Source organism: Tetrao urogallus, assembly GCF_951394365.1.
Source record: "Tetrao urogallus genome assembly, chromosome: 3".
Classification (NCBI taxonomy): domain Eukaryota; kingdom Metazoa; phylum Chordata; class Aves; order Galliformes; family Phasianidae; genus Tetrao; species Tetrao urogallus.
Window position 1 is genome coordinate 37,818,415 of NC_136815.1, and position 14,270 is coordinate 37,832,684.

Genomic DNA, 14,270 nt, shown 5'->3' on the forward strand with positions numbered 1-14,270 from the left:
GGAAATTCAAGCTAGATTCTTGCATGTGAATAAGGTCTTTCCACGTTCAGCCTCAGTACGTAGGTATATAAACATAAGATATATGTAGGGAAAGCTTCTGCTGTTGTCTATTCATTGTAGCGGTAAGAACCATGAGGGGGCTTTTCAGAAGCTGCCTCATGGCAATGGAGGAGAAAAGCAGACTGAAATTTTTTGTTTGAACTTAAGCTATTCTCAAGTTTTGGGGATGAGAAAATATGCTAGTGGTGTTTTCCTTTTGCTTGCTTTTGAGCAGGAGGAAGGGGAAAAGGTGTTTGAAACCTCTGGCCTCACTCCCAGCCACAGTCCTAGGCTTTTGCACAACAGTTACAGCACATCTCTAGAGTGGGTTGGCACACATGGGCTAATGTCTGCAGTGAGCTGTCAGCTGTAATACTGAAGTGCCACAGCCTCAAATAATAGCCACAGATATACAGCCATATTTCAGACATAGATTCTCAAACTACCCAAGTAGACCAATGATCAGATCTTTCTAGTCAGTTATTTTGCTTCCACCACTAGAAGATCAGCTGACTCAGAAGAAAGAAGAAAAAGAAAGAAGAAAAAGAAAACTAGCAAGCCATGTGATGCAGATAAAAGAACTTAACAGAATAAAATTTCTGAACTATTGTCAGGATTTCACAGCCCCAGCAATCTTCATCTGAGGAGCACAGAGAAGATAATATTCTTCAGAGCATTTCAACTTCAAAAAAAGCACATTTACGAATCAGTTTTACAATAGGAAAGAGAACCCTAGCTATTTACATAAGTAGTCAGTGCCTCCTGAATCATCAAACATGGATACAAATTTAGTAGAGATAACGCTCAAGTCATTACTATTTGCTTCGGTCATCTTTTGCGCCATTTCAGGCAGTCAGCACATCCTAACCTCTTTCTGTATTTGCGTGCATATTTTCCTTAGTGGAAAATAAGTCTAAATCTTCTAAGCTGGAATTTTTCCTGCCTAAGCCTCAATACTTGTTTTCTCTTTCAAATCAGTACAGTATTCCATCAGCTACGCAGATTCCCATTTGAAGTTTATAGCCACATAAACAGTAAGAAAAGTCAAAATGTCTTGTATCATGCATCCCCTAACATCAAAAGTTCAGCCCTATCTGAAGACAATCAATTCTCCATGTTAGGTTGGATGTAAGGACCATCTGCACACACACAGGAGTGCAGGCAGCTGGATCCCAAATAGCACCCTACTCTGGCTTCTCCCAGGCCTATCACAAAAGCTATCAGCCCATCTGCACAAGCATGGGGGCACAAGTGCAGATGGGAACTCATATTAAGGACTCAGACGTATTGACACCTTGCCTGATCCCCTCTCAGGGCTGTCCCAGGACAGCCTCAGCCCCAGTGTCCAGATGTGAAACCCATGACGATGAGCCAGAGCATCTTTCTGGGCGAAAAAGATGAGACTGCTGGGTGTGGGGCAAAATACGGGATGCAGGGATTCCCCTAACACCGCTATGTTGCCATGATGCTATAAAGCTAAGCCAAAAGTATCCAATATAAACCTTTCAACTTATTTTCATGGAGTGACATTTAAGTGTTTACCAAGTTCTGAACATAATGACCAAATTCCAATGCCTATAACTTGGAAAACTGTTGAGCAATTTTTGCTTAGTTTGGTAAACCAAAAACCAATGTCTGGAACTGCTAGAAAAAGTGAGACTAGGTGGAGAAATAATCAAAAGAATTATGATGGAGTAGACTTCCAAGGATCACCTAGTTCAACAGCATGCTCCAGTCAGTTAAATAAAAGATCTCAGAATGTGGAAGTAAATCAGTTGAAGAAAAAAAGCTAGGGAAAAAACAAACAAACAAACAAAAAAGCACAAAAACAATAAATCAAAAATCAGCTCCATAGTTTTAGGACTTTGTAAGGTAGGTAGTAGAGTTTGGTTGGTTGAAGTGGACAAAAAAAAAGAAGATGGATAAGGGAAAAATTACACTTTCTTCTAAGGAATAAGTTGAGTAATTACAAGTTCAACAGTAAAATTAGAAGAAAAAAAAAAAAGCTGAGCTAAATTTATATTAGTTTACCTTATATTTACAACTTTATTTAAAATTTTTAGCACAAGATTTTCATAGTTAAGTAAATGTATTACTACTAGAAGATACTAAATTGATTTGAAAATACGGGACATAAATTACTAAATCATATCAGATTATCATTAAACAATAAGTAGTACAACATTTGTTCTGCTGGAGAAAATGACTTGATGTATAATCAATGGATATCAAGATGTTACAATCACAAATAAACAAGAGAGTTAGGCGAAGTGGACTATGATAACAAAAGAGAATAAATGGAAGGCTTACCCTTATGCTGGGCTCACCCACAAAACACCAGAAGGAGGGATCTCCAGATGAGATCCTTCCTCACTGGTAGCCAGCTCTTAAATAGGTCAAGGAGGGGTGGAGCCAGGCTCCACCCCTTCCAGCAGCACAGGTGAATTGCCTTCACCTGTGCTCCTCTGGCTGACTCATGGCTTGCCTCAGGTGATCAATCAGAGGTTCAGGCCGTTGCTGTAATTAACTGCATATATTGTGGTATACACACCATAGGGCCCTGCTCATCCTGTCACTCTTGGTTCCACAAATTTCCTATTAAAGTCAATAAATATTCTGTAGAATAGAAAAAAGAAGAGCAGAAGGGAAAGGTGAGCTGGTAATGTGTATCTCAGTATCTTCTGGCATCTTTAACAAAGATCAGTAGCCTTCTTTGACCTCAAAACCCATGAAAACATTCAAACATCACCAGCCTTACTGCTTAATCAGAGAATTATATTCTCTAAAGACTTTTCACTTGTTAGATATTTTCATCTGAAATGATTTTACCTCATGAACTACATGATGATCCATTTTTATGCTGAGCCACTGAATCCTTGCAATGGTCACTATTTAATTTCAAAAACAGTTTGCCTAAATGATAGCACCTATCTCTGCAAGGCTTACCACTGTTGGACAGTATTTTCTACCAGCTGTATCATTGTCATTCTGTTAATTTCAAAAGCATTCCATAAAAACAAAACAAAACATTATGCTGCGTGATTACACTAGCTCCTTATTTCTCTATAGAATCCTAGGACTATTTGAATAATAACTTTATATGATAGGCTATTTACTGCTTCGCTTGAAGAGAGCGGAGTGCAATGAAGTTGTGGATAAACTTTCAGGTCACAGAAGTGCCACTCTGTAGTCAATCATTTCTATGTTAGTGGCTGAGACTTGAGTTTGATTTGAAAATGTGCATATGGTGATTCAGATCACTGATTCCTGGTAAAGAATATATTTTGCAATACAAGAAAAGATGATATTAAGCTTACTAAAAAGACCATGATACTAGATGATATTATAAACCTTGGTACAACTTAATTTCCTGCCAGATGTAAATAGGCTAGTTACTCTAAAGAGAAGCATTTTGTCAGTGATTTAGGAGCACCTTAACACACCAAGAATGCTAAGAGGAGTAAAATACGCTGGCCGTAGCTATATTCTGATGGTGAGAAGGGAAGGAGTGGAGCAGGGTGATCGCTTTCCACTTCTTTCAAACTAGAAAGCATCTTGTAATGGAAAGGTTTGTTTTGTGATTATGTTAACTTTTCAACAATGTTTCCTGGAAGAAATATGAAAAGCTGTCATGTACTCACAGAATGAGGCTAGTGAACACGTAATCTAACATACTGAGCACGTACATGGCAAAATTTCCTTTGTAGAGTTTCTTATTGCCACTTCTCTCCATGTATCACCTTCACCCTTGTCTTCTGCAAGCCAGCACTCTATGGGCAGACAAATCTCTTCTTGAGAAAAAGGAGACATTCTTTCAAGTCTGATTTCCTCCAGGTACCAGCTGGGATCATTACCAGTGTTGTCATGGCCAATGCGGATTTTATATAGCTGCCCAAGATCCCTGATATTAATCTGTAACAAGTAAAAAAAAAAATCACAAATTTAAATTAAAAAATTAATCCTGTTATCTTTTAACAATCCTTCTTAGACTGGCATGCAAACTAAGTATGCAACTAACATAACTAGAGTTCTGTTCTTCAGAAAATGATGCTTTAATACCCAATGAATGTGAGAGCAATCAAGCAAAAGCGTATGAAGTAGTCTAAGAGTAATTCAATTGACTTGATTACAGTACTATTTGAAGTGACAGAAGAGCTCAAACAGTTCAGTTCCTTTTAAGATCTCTTGACAGAATCCTTTTGGTAGCATGGTAATGAAAACTTCTGATTCTATACAAATATTTTAATAAACAGAAGTACCTTCAGTAAATGCTCCATGCAGTGATATATTTTACAGTCCACATAATTACTGTGAGGAAAGCTCCATTAACTATTCCTACCACTTATCAGTCTGCTGTGGCACACTTTTCCCTTTGCCTTCTACGTTTATGAGTATTGGTGTCAGGGTTAACTGTTTCTGTAAGTGCTGACACCAGAGTACAGCAAATTTGAACAATAAAACATGGCTATGTCACATTGAACACTGCAGCCCTGAAATAAGAACTACTTTCTGTTGGTCTGCAGAAATTTTTTTGAGCAGTGCTGATGGCAGGCACCTAAGCACAAAAGTAAGGTTAACTGCTCTCATTTCATTGATGTTTTTGAAAGCTCATGGAAAGGGGAAAATAATCACAGAAGGGGAAAATAAAAATTAAAAAAAAAAACTTTAAAAATATTTATTTTACTTATTTACTACTGTTTGACATTAAAAACATCGGGGAAGAGTGTGGATAAAGGAAGAGCACAGATGGACAAGCAGATAACAAACACTAGCATTGTCCCAGTAATGAAAATAATCAAAAATGATGAAGTAAGTTTTGTGTTTGAAAGTCCTCTGGCTCACTTCTGGGAGGCAATATTAATGTCTGACTGAGAATGAGAATTTCCTCTGATGGTTTTTGTAAAGCAACACTCTAAGTCAGTGTTTTCTCTTTGGTTCATATGGTTCAGCTCTGTGGAGCTGGGGAACACTGGGACACTAGAGACATATTTCATTCACTCTTGTTGAAAAGTTTTCCTGTGCAGTGATACAGAGAGATGTCACTCTGACATTTCTTGCCCATGGGAATCATCACAAAAGAGAATCTTGTATTCTTAGATGATCAACATTTCCTTGTTTCCCTGAAACAAACCTGGCACAATTCAGGCTTGTATGATAGCATCAAGACAACTGTGCTAATGGTATAAAGTCATACTTATGAAGTATGAGTATAGAGTCATGCTTATGAATAAAGTAGCAGGTCTTCCTATAGTAAAAAAGTATGTTAAAGAGGTGACAACTGATCATATGATTGTAACTGTTGTAATGAAAACACACACATTAAAAACATGCTTCTAAGACAGCAAAGTTATAAGACCAGGTGAAGACTCTCTGAAACTAAACATAAATGTAACCCAGATGTAGGCTACTTTGCCACAATAACCCTCTCATATAGCCATAAAGCAGAGACCCCCGTAGTGGGGAAGTGATTACTAAGGTTGCTTTGCAACAGTATATTAGAACTTTTCTGCTTTAATGAAAATTGAATGAAATGTAGTATTGGTAAAAACCAGAAGTGATATTCCCATGATACCGAGGCATTGACTGTTATTTGATGTTTTATAGGGCAATTCAGTAAAAGAAAAATTGAAACTTCATGCTCAAGATGAAATTTTGGCACAGCCCTTGCTGAAAGAGAAGTGTCAGAGGCATCTTTGCATAGAGTGTTCTTACAGTGACTCTGAAATGGCCTCTTTTGTCTTCTGAAGCATCTAATCACTCATTTAGGTATGAAACAAACTGAAACATCAGTGATGAAAAAAATCTTGCATATATATTTATTGGGCTTTGTGTGGGTCAGCTGAGAAGTGAAGCCATAAAGCCATATCTTCCTCAATTATATTAATTTTATTTAACCTATTATGCTAACAAACAAACTTTTTTTTTTTTTTTTGGAGAGAAATCTAAGATGGGTTGTGGTAGATGTTTGACAGGACACATTTTTGTGAATGAATGGTCTCTTCAAATTAATTTAAAATATAGTACACTGTCTGAAAATATGTTTAATATTTCTGTTTCTGACCAATTAAGGGCGATCTCAGGCCAAAAGAAATCAAGCTAATTCTTGGGTGGAAATTAAGGCAAGGATGTCAATAACATTTTCAGCTTTTGTTGTACATTTGAGAGTGGGAACAAATTATCTTGGGGTAAGATAGACTTACTTACTTTCCTGACTTACTTTCAAGTTACCTTTTACTACCTGGGACAGTATTATATGTACGTCAATTTTGTTCTTGCAGTGAACTGCAGACTGAAATACTCTTATAACATGGTAAAGTTACTCTTCTTCCAAAACAAGTACTATATCATAGAGGTTGTTCCTTTATTTCCAATATTGACTAAATCATAAAATCAAAGAATGGCTTGGGTCAGAAGGGACATTAAATATCACCTATGTCCAACCCCCTGCCAGTGGGCCTGACTATCCCATCCAACCTGGCTTTGAGCTCCTCCAGGGATGACATCTTTTACAGTTCACTTGTTGACTGACTGTGAAACCCCTCCTGCTGTATTAACTGATTTGTGCTAAATTCTATGATGAGCTCTAAAGGAAATGAATAGTTCGATCTCATAAATATCTTTCATTCCATCACTTAATATCCATAATAATATCTTTGTGAATACAGCGATAGCAGTAATTCTACTCTTTTTGTAGGACTTTTCTTCACCATAAAAAGATTACCCTATCCATCACTATCACACTTATTTTTCATAGTATCGATACCACACAATATTGAGAAAACTGCAGACCATATTTAAAAGTACCTCATTTTTAAATAAAGGTAGATAAGTCACACCCATATATTGTTTACATGGAGTTAGTCAAATTTACACTGCTAATCAATACAATTCCATGCTTTGCTCATTAACGTTACTTATTTTTTGTACTAGCTTGAGGAGAAAACTCTCGTCTTTCTAAAGGAAATAGTAAATTTTATTTTTTTTTTTTAAATGTGCCTTAGAAAACTCAGCCTTACTTTTTGAAATTGAGGCTGAGCAAAGCTCATTTTATAGTTTGCCCTTAAGCACAAATGAAAATCTAGATTTACTAGGAAGTTCATTCTAGAGAGGATGCAAAAACTAGAGTTTGCTTATAAATTAGCTAAGCAAACAGATTTTTTTAGCCTCTAGAATGAGTATGATATTTTGAATGAAATCAGTATGACCTATTTTCAAGTACTTGAGATGTTTATCTAAGTGAAATGCGAAGTGATATCTTAACAAGAGAACATTGAGTGGAAAGAAACTTCAGTGTAATGGCAGAAAGAATATATGTAATGACTTTATTTCTCTTTTGCATGGTAGGAGAAAAGTCACTGTATTGCTGTTGTGCAGACTGTATTCTGCAAACTCTTTAAAATAAACTCAGGCTAGTATGAAAATGATTTGGATAAATCAGTACTTTAGGAGCAGCAACCCCAAAATCCCAGTGTCTAACACAATTGCTAAAGGCTATGCTTGACAGACAATTAATAATTTCATGTAAGGCAATCTCATTAACAGAATTTCTGAAAAGTCATGTGCAGCATTTGGATTCCTAAAATAAAGAGAAATCATTGACTTTTTTGTGTAACTCCTACATCATCTGTATATAACAGAGAAATCTTTGAAAGTAGGAAACGTTTTTACTCTGCGAGGATGCAGCGGGTGTTTCCAAAAATATCACAACTGATGTTCCAACAAGGTATCCATGCTCGATGCATGGTTTTTGAAATTTCTGGCTGTCTGAATTTAGCCTATTCAAGAATCATGGTCATTGAACTTGTCAATGAACTCGAGAATCAGAATACATCACTGCTGCCTGAATACAAATGTAATGGTCTTACTAAAAAAAAAAAAAAAGTATGTATTGACATCTAAGGAGTAGGACTAAATAATTACATTAAAGCTGTGGGAAAAAAAATCTTTTCTTTGTCAGTGTTGTTAGTTATGCCTGCTCCATGCATTTACAACATCAAGGTGTCAGTTCTTCAGAACAAGCACAAAATCCCCTCATTAGGAGAACGTAGCTATTTACATAGCTGAGGTTTCTCTGAGAGGATGGCACTTTTCCAGGTTAGTCCAAGTATGTTTTACTGGATGTGAAGCTTTCCAAAATGGGAATCAAAACATTGCCTATCAAATGGTGTGAACTGAAATATAACCCAGCATTGTCTGTAAAAAAGCTCAAGTAAGGTCTCGCCATGTAAATAAACTCAAGCTCTACTTAGCCTTCACTATGAAGGTTCATGCCAAAAGAACGATGATGTGGTTAGACAAGAGCACCTTATGCATGAAGAGCTGATGCAGCTGAAGAAAGAACAGTGATGTGCACAAAACAGGGCTTCTAACAGTCGAAGATGCATTCGCATTCATTTAAAAAAGCTACATACAGAGTAGTCACTTCAATCCAAAACCTCAGACTAGGACTGGATTTCTCATTTACTCTCCTTCTGACTGTTGATTCTGTAACAACCAGATAGACCACGAACTGACCTCAGCAATATATGTGTCATTCCTTGATGGATTTACAGCAATATTTATCACTCAGATCTGAATATTACCTATAACAGATGGATGCAGTAACCACTCAACACTATAGGTTACTGTGAGCAAGTCGAACTTGAGCTTTCTGCATTCCATTCCTAGAGAGTAAAGGATTTTTTAATCCTGTTGTAAAGAAGGCCAACAGCCTCCTGCTCAGAAGGAAGAGCATAGCTAGCAGGACAAATTAGGTGGTCCTTCCCGTCTACTTATCCCTGTTGACACAAATCTGAGTGCTACATCCAATTCTGGGCCTCACACTACAACTGAAGAATCCAGTGAAAGGACATGAAGATGTCAAAGGGACTGAAGCATCTCTTCTATAAGGAAGGCTGGGGCTGTTCCGCCTGGAGAAGGCTCAGAGTGCTCTCATCAATGTCTATAAATCATAGAACAGAATCCTTAAAGCTGGAAGGGACCTTTAAAGATCTCCTGGTCCAACTCCCCTAATACGAACAAGGACACTTACAGCTACACCAGGTTGCTAAGAGCCTGATCCAGCCTGGCCTTGAAAGTCACCAGGGACAGGGCTTCCACCACATCTCTGGGCAATCCGTTCCAGTGTCTAACTACCCTCACTGTAAAAGACTTTTTCCTTATATCCAACCTAAATCTACCCTCTTTTAGTTTGAAACCATTTCCCTTTGTCCTGTCACTACAAATTCTGATAAAGAGTCTGTACCCTTCTTTCTTTTAGCTCCTCTTTAGATACTTTAAATACCAGAAAGGAAATTACAAAGAGGACAGAGCCAAGATCTTCTCAGTCATAATCAGGACAAGAGGCAATGGGCACAAGTTGAAATGACAATTTAAGTGTAGAAATACAATAAAATTTAACTTAAACATATGCTGAAAAAAAATGTACAAGTGGTCAAATACTGGAACAGATTATCCAGAGAGCTTGTAGAAATATCTCCATCTTGTGAAATATTAAAAATTGAAACAAAATACTACTTCAGCTAATCCTCCCTCAAACAGGACTGTTGGACTTCTTAACCTTTACTCTGCAATTCAGCAGTACTCAGTGCAGTGGTCATCACCTGACTGACATCATTACCTCCAAGGTTAGAACCAGATGTGACAACCTTAGTACTGAAAAATCCCTATAATGCACGGTGTTATTCAGTTTCAGAGGAGACAAAATAATGAAAAGGCTGTCAAGGAACTAGTCATATCAAGCATAGGCCATCATAAACTTTACCTTATTTTGTTCTAATGCAAGATACATTGATCTCACTTTGTCTAGCGTAAGCGCTGCACTTTTAAAAGTGTATATCCTCTTCTATAAAGTCATGCCAAGTTCAAACAAAAAAAATATTTGTAAGTGTATGCATGAATATTAGTCATATATTCATGCCTGAAAAATGTTCAGATACAGAGATAATAGGAGACATAAAAATTTGAATAGACTAGAAAATGGCTCATGGGAAAGAAAGGCAGAAACATGGATGAGTAAAGGTAAAACTGACCAGGGAAAATGGGGGGAGATCTCAACAGGGAGACCCTTAGCAAAGGACAACAATGTCACAAAATCTCATATACAACTGCCTGAAGCTGACAAGGGAAGCTAAGTAGGCAGTGTAACATGAGAGAGAGAGAAGACACTCAAAACACAGGGTTTTTTGATATGTTTTCATCTTCTACTGTCCAGATGTACAAAAAGTAAATTTTATAGATATATGGATGAAAGATTTAACCTGAAATTGACTAACATGACAAAGTTCTCTCACAAAAACACCTCAAAAGGGGATAATATATATTCCTAGAGAGAGAGAGAGAGTGTATATATATATATATATATATATATATATATATATATAAGTATATATATAGTAAGGGGTACTACATATTATATATGGTGTATATATATATACACACACACACACACACACACACCATATGGTAGTACCCCTTACTGCAGAATTAATGAGGAAGCAACATCATGTTAACTCACTTTCATTTCCTGAAGATGAGTTGAATTTTGTTTTTCTCCTATGTTGTCTGTGAGCTCTTTAAAATCCTTCTTTGTTGTTTTCTTGGAACCAGATAAATTTTGCTTTGTACGCAGCATGTAGCTGATAGAGATACTTCTCCCTTTTATCTCAGTAAGGAACAAGGTTCATGTTATCATATAGATTTAGTAGAGAGATGAATAGTTCCAAGTGGAATTAAAGCCAATAATATGTCTCTTTTATGTGCCTTAAGCATATCTTACTGAAACCAGGGTTTCTTCAAGTTTTATTCAACTGCTTTGGGACCAAATGATGGCCAGAGCAGGATGCAAGCTATGCCTAAATTCTAGGCACTTGCAGCCCCATGGTTAAGAGACCAAATAGCCATATTAGTGCCTGCAGTCATTTTTACTATCTTCCCATTTGAGAACAATTCTCACTGAGCTCTTTGCAGTCTCTTTAATTTCAAAAACGGGAAGAAAAGCATGAAAATGGATTTGCTTCAACCTATTTTATAATATTTGGTTTTCTCTGCGCTTCTTATTTTACTTTAGACATCTCCCTTCTGATTGATGAAACTGAATAAGGATTAGGGTACAGGAATGAATGAAAGACATGCACTGGAACACCAGATCCTTGCAAACTGTAAGGCTGATTCTAAAGGAAGGAATGTTGGTTATTACTGTACAGGCTATTTAAAGCAAGTAATAATTTTTAATCAAAACTGGAGGAAACCAAAAGGAAAAACATCGTGTGATGCTATGCAGTATAAGTATCTTGAAAAGAACAATTTGTTATGAATAAGGCACATGTGACTGATAATAATACTTGTGGCAACCTCAACACAGGTACACTGTATTTATTAAATTTAATGAGTAGGGTGTCTCTGCAAGTATTAGTATGAGTCCTGCTTTTCATCTACCTATATTATTCTCTGTCATTTTTTCTCTAACAGAGTAAATAAACTATGACAGTGTTGAAAGGGTAGCTCATAAAAAAAAATGAAGAAACTAACTATTTTTAACTGTCAGTGAGGCAGCTTCATAGTCTACAGAAGTATACTCATGCAGTACAATCCATTCCTGTGATAGATTTCTATGCCCAATCCTCCTGCAGTATCATGCGTGTCACAAACTTAAGGAAAATGGTTGTTCACTGTTTTAAAAGATAGCCACTGACTGTAAATTATAACAAAGTGAAGATTTTTAAGATTTCTTTGGAAAAATCCAGCTCTTTCAATAGCTTATTACAGTGCCATTTAAGACAAATTTGGGAATTTGTTAGTAAGAACAGGACCACCACTGCTCTAAGATAGCAAAGAAGATAGCGAAGTAAATGGCTCATATCAAAGCATGGGAAGATCCCTGTTAAGGAAGACCAAAGTCCTGCCACTCTCAGCAAGGCTAGCATACACTAGTTTGAAAGCAAAGGTACTGAATCAGCCATGTTTTTACTGACTTCATTTTTACTAGAAGTGCTGAACTTGTACCCAAAAGTAGGGAATTCTTCTCTATGGAAGTAATAAAAATTGAGACACTGCAAGCTGACTTTTTGGAAGATAATGGGCTTACAAGCTTCTGCTTATTTCTCTTTGGGACAAAGAAGGGAATGTGTGGCATAACCACACATTAAACTTAAAACATGGAAAAAATATTTCTTTATCAAACTGAGTGTGTAATCATAAAAGATAATTCACCATGCTTCAAAGAATGATGACGCAGAATGCACAGCTCTGGTAAATGTAATTTACAGTATAATTAAAGCTTCAGTGACCAGAGCAACTTAACATACTGCCAAAATCAGTATTTTTGAAATACTGAAAAACGCACTGGAAACATTTTGATGGATGCTGTAACTTATAGTAGATTGATGTCCCTCTGTTGGAAGAGAAATGACTCTCAACAGAAAAATTATTCCCTAAAAATTATGCCTCAAAAGTAACAGAAGCAGAAAACCTTAGCTTAGAAGTAGATTCTTTCAACATGCAGGAACAGCTATTGAGCAGAAGGAAAAACCCATCAAATTTAAATTCCTTTTCTTTCCCTGCTCCATATTGCTCATCTGTGACTTTCCCATCTGTTTGGAAAATCCCTAAGCCACAAGAACAAATATAGGGCAGTTTACATGGAACTATCTTGAGGGAACCTAGAATCTAGGGCTCCGATTGGAAACAAGAACCCTCCCCATTTAAATTACCTTCAGCAATGGTTGCATGCTACAATCATACAGGAATCTCTACAGGCGATAGTGTTTATAGTGTTTATATATATATATATATATATATATATATATATGAACACTATATATGATACATATATATATTACACTGAAGGTGAAGCAGTTTTTAAGATAACTTAAACAGCAATCAGAGGTAAGCAAACCTAATCAAGTTACATTTTATTTACACAGTAATGCAAGCAACATGAAAATCAGGTTCTAGACGAGTAACACAATCTCAGGAGTATATAGAGGAACACACTTGGATTTACTCAAATTTTAACAATTCTTTTCTCATGATTTTTTAGATTACTGCATATTCATGACTCACTTCTAGGAAATCCAGTTGCTATGTTGTTAACTGTTCTTCCTGTGCAACTGTTATTATTGATTATTTGTTAAGATTTTTCCAGTGAAGTTTTGTCTGCTATCTAGAACTGCATTCGGAGCAGCAAATCATCAGTGAAGCAGCAGAAGGCATGGAGCATCAAGCAGAAATATTTTTTTACTATCCTCTCTGCTCAGCCTTTCTGCAGGAGGAGGAAGGAGTTATGATGGAAACAGAAACAGGAGAGATGTCATCTCCACAAATACTGTGACAGTATCTTATGTGTGAAGCTCATTTCTAACGTGAATGTGAAACGTATAGGATCATCTCCTCACTAGGGCTAAAAATATATCTGCTCCATTGGGTGCTTTGAGGGTAATGTCAGAAAGGCAGGCGTTTGCTTCATAATAAGCAGTGGTTTTCCTTCTCTCAGACAGAAATCCCTACACTGAGAAATAACTGTGCTGTAGATACAGGATCCAGGAGAAGGAGAGTTCAAGCACCTGCTGTGCCTCTTCCTGGCATTAGATGTCATGTGTTTGGTTTCTCCCCACTCACTGCTAACTGTCTCCCTAATCTTCTGCAGAATGATAATGAAAGACAGATAGTTTCTCAAATGTATTTGGCATGTGCTTCACCATACCGAATACTTCCAAGAAGTCATATATGGGAAGATAGATTTCATAAGAAAAGCCTCTGACTGCAGTATTACTCAGAAGGGCAGATGTACACTGATTACGCTTCCCTGTTTTGATATCAGATATTCTTAACCCATCGTTACCTGGAAACTTTAACCAAGTCATCAACAACTTAAATAAATGTAAAGGGAGAGGCCACCTTTAACTTCCCTCTGCCAGAACTTACATATTTACACTTCAAACTCACAAACAAAAATAAAAAAGATCTGAAAACATTATTGTCACATCTGTCAGTGAATCTCCGTCTGTTTATTACGCATACATTATTTCAATCTAAATAACATATTACAGATTTAACAAGTGCAGGAGTCAGGGTCATAAGGAAATACTGGAACTGGAGGAACTATTAGGAAATTAGAAAATCCCTAGAAAATTTCACATTTCTGAAGCATCTCTCACAGAGTTGCAACCCTTGAATTTTTCTTTCAGAAGTAGGACATCTGTACTCTAAATCTCTTGAGTTAGCCAATCAAT

General features: G+C 36.7%; 1 protein-coding gene across 1 annotated transcript in view; it reads right to left on the bottom strand.

The window, feature by feature from the left end:
* Window positions 1-14,270, bottom strand: part of RP1 (RP1 axonemal microtubule associated) — a gene marked incomplete at both ends in the record, with an annotated part of 183,132 nt that overhangs the window by 107,389 nt on the left and 61,473 nt on the right. Inside the window, 1 exon segment of the mRNA XM_079533866.1 lies at window positions 3,726-3,951. Coding sequence (XP_079389992.1) covers window positions 3,726-3,951 — 226 coding nt within the window.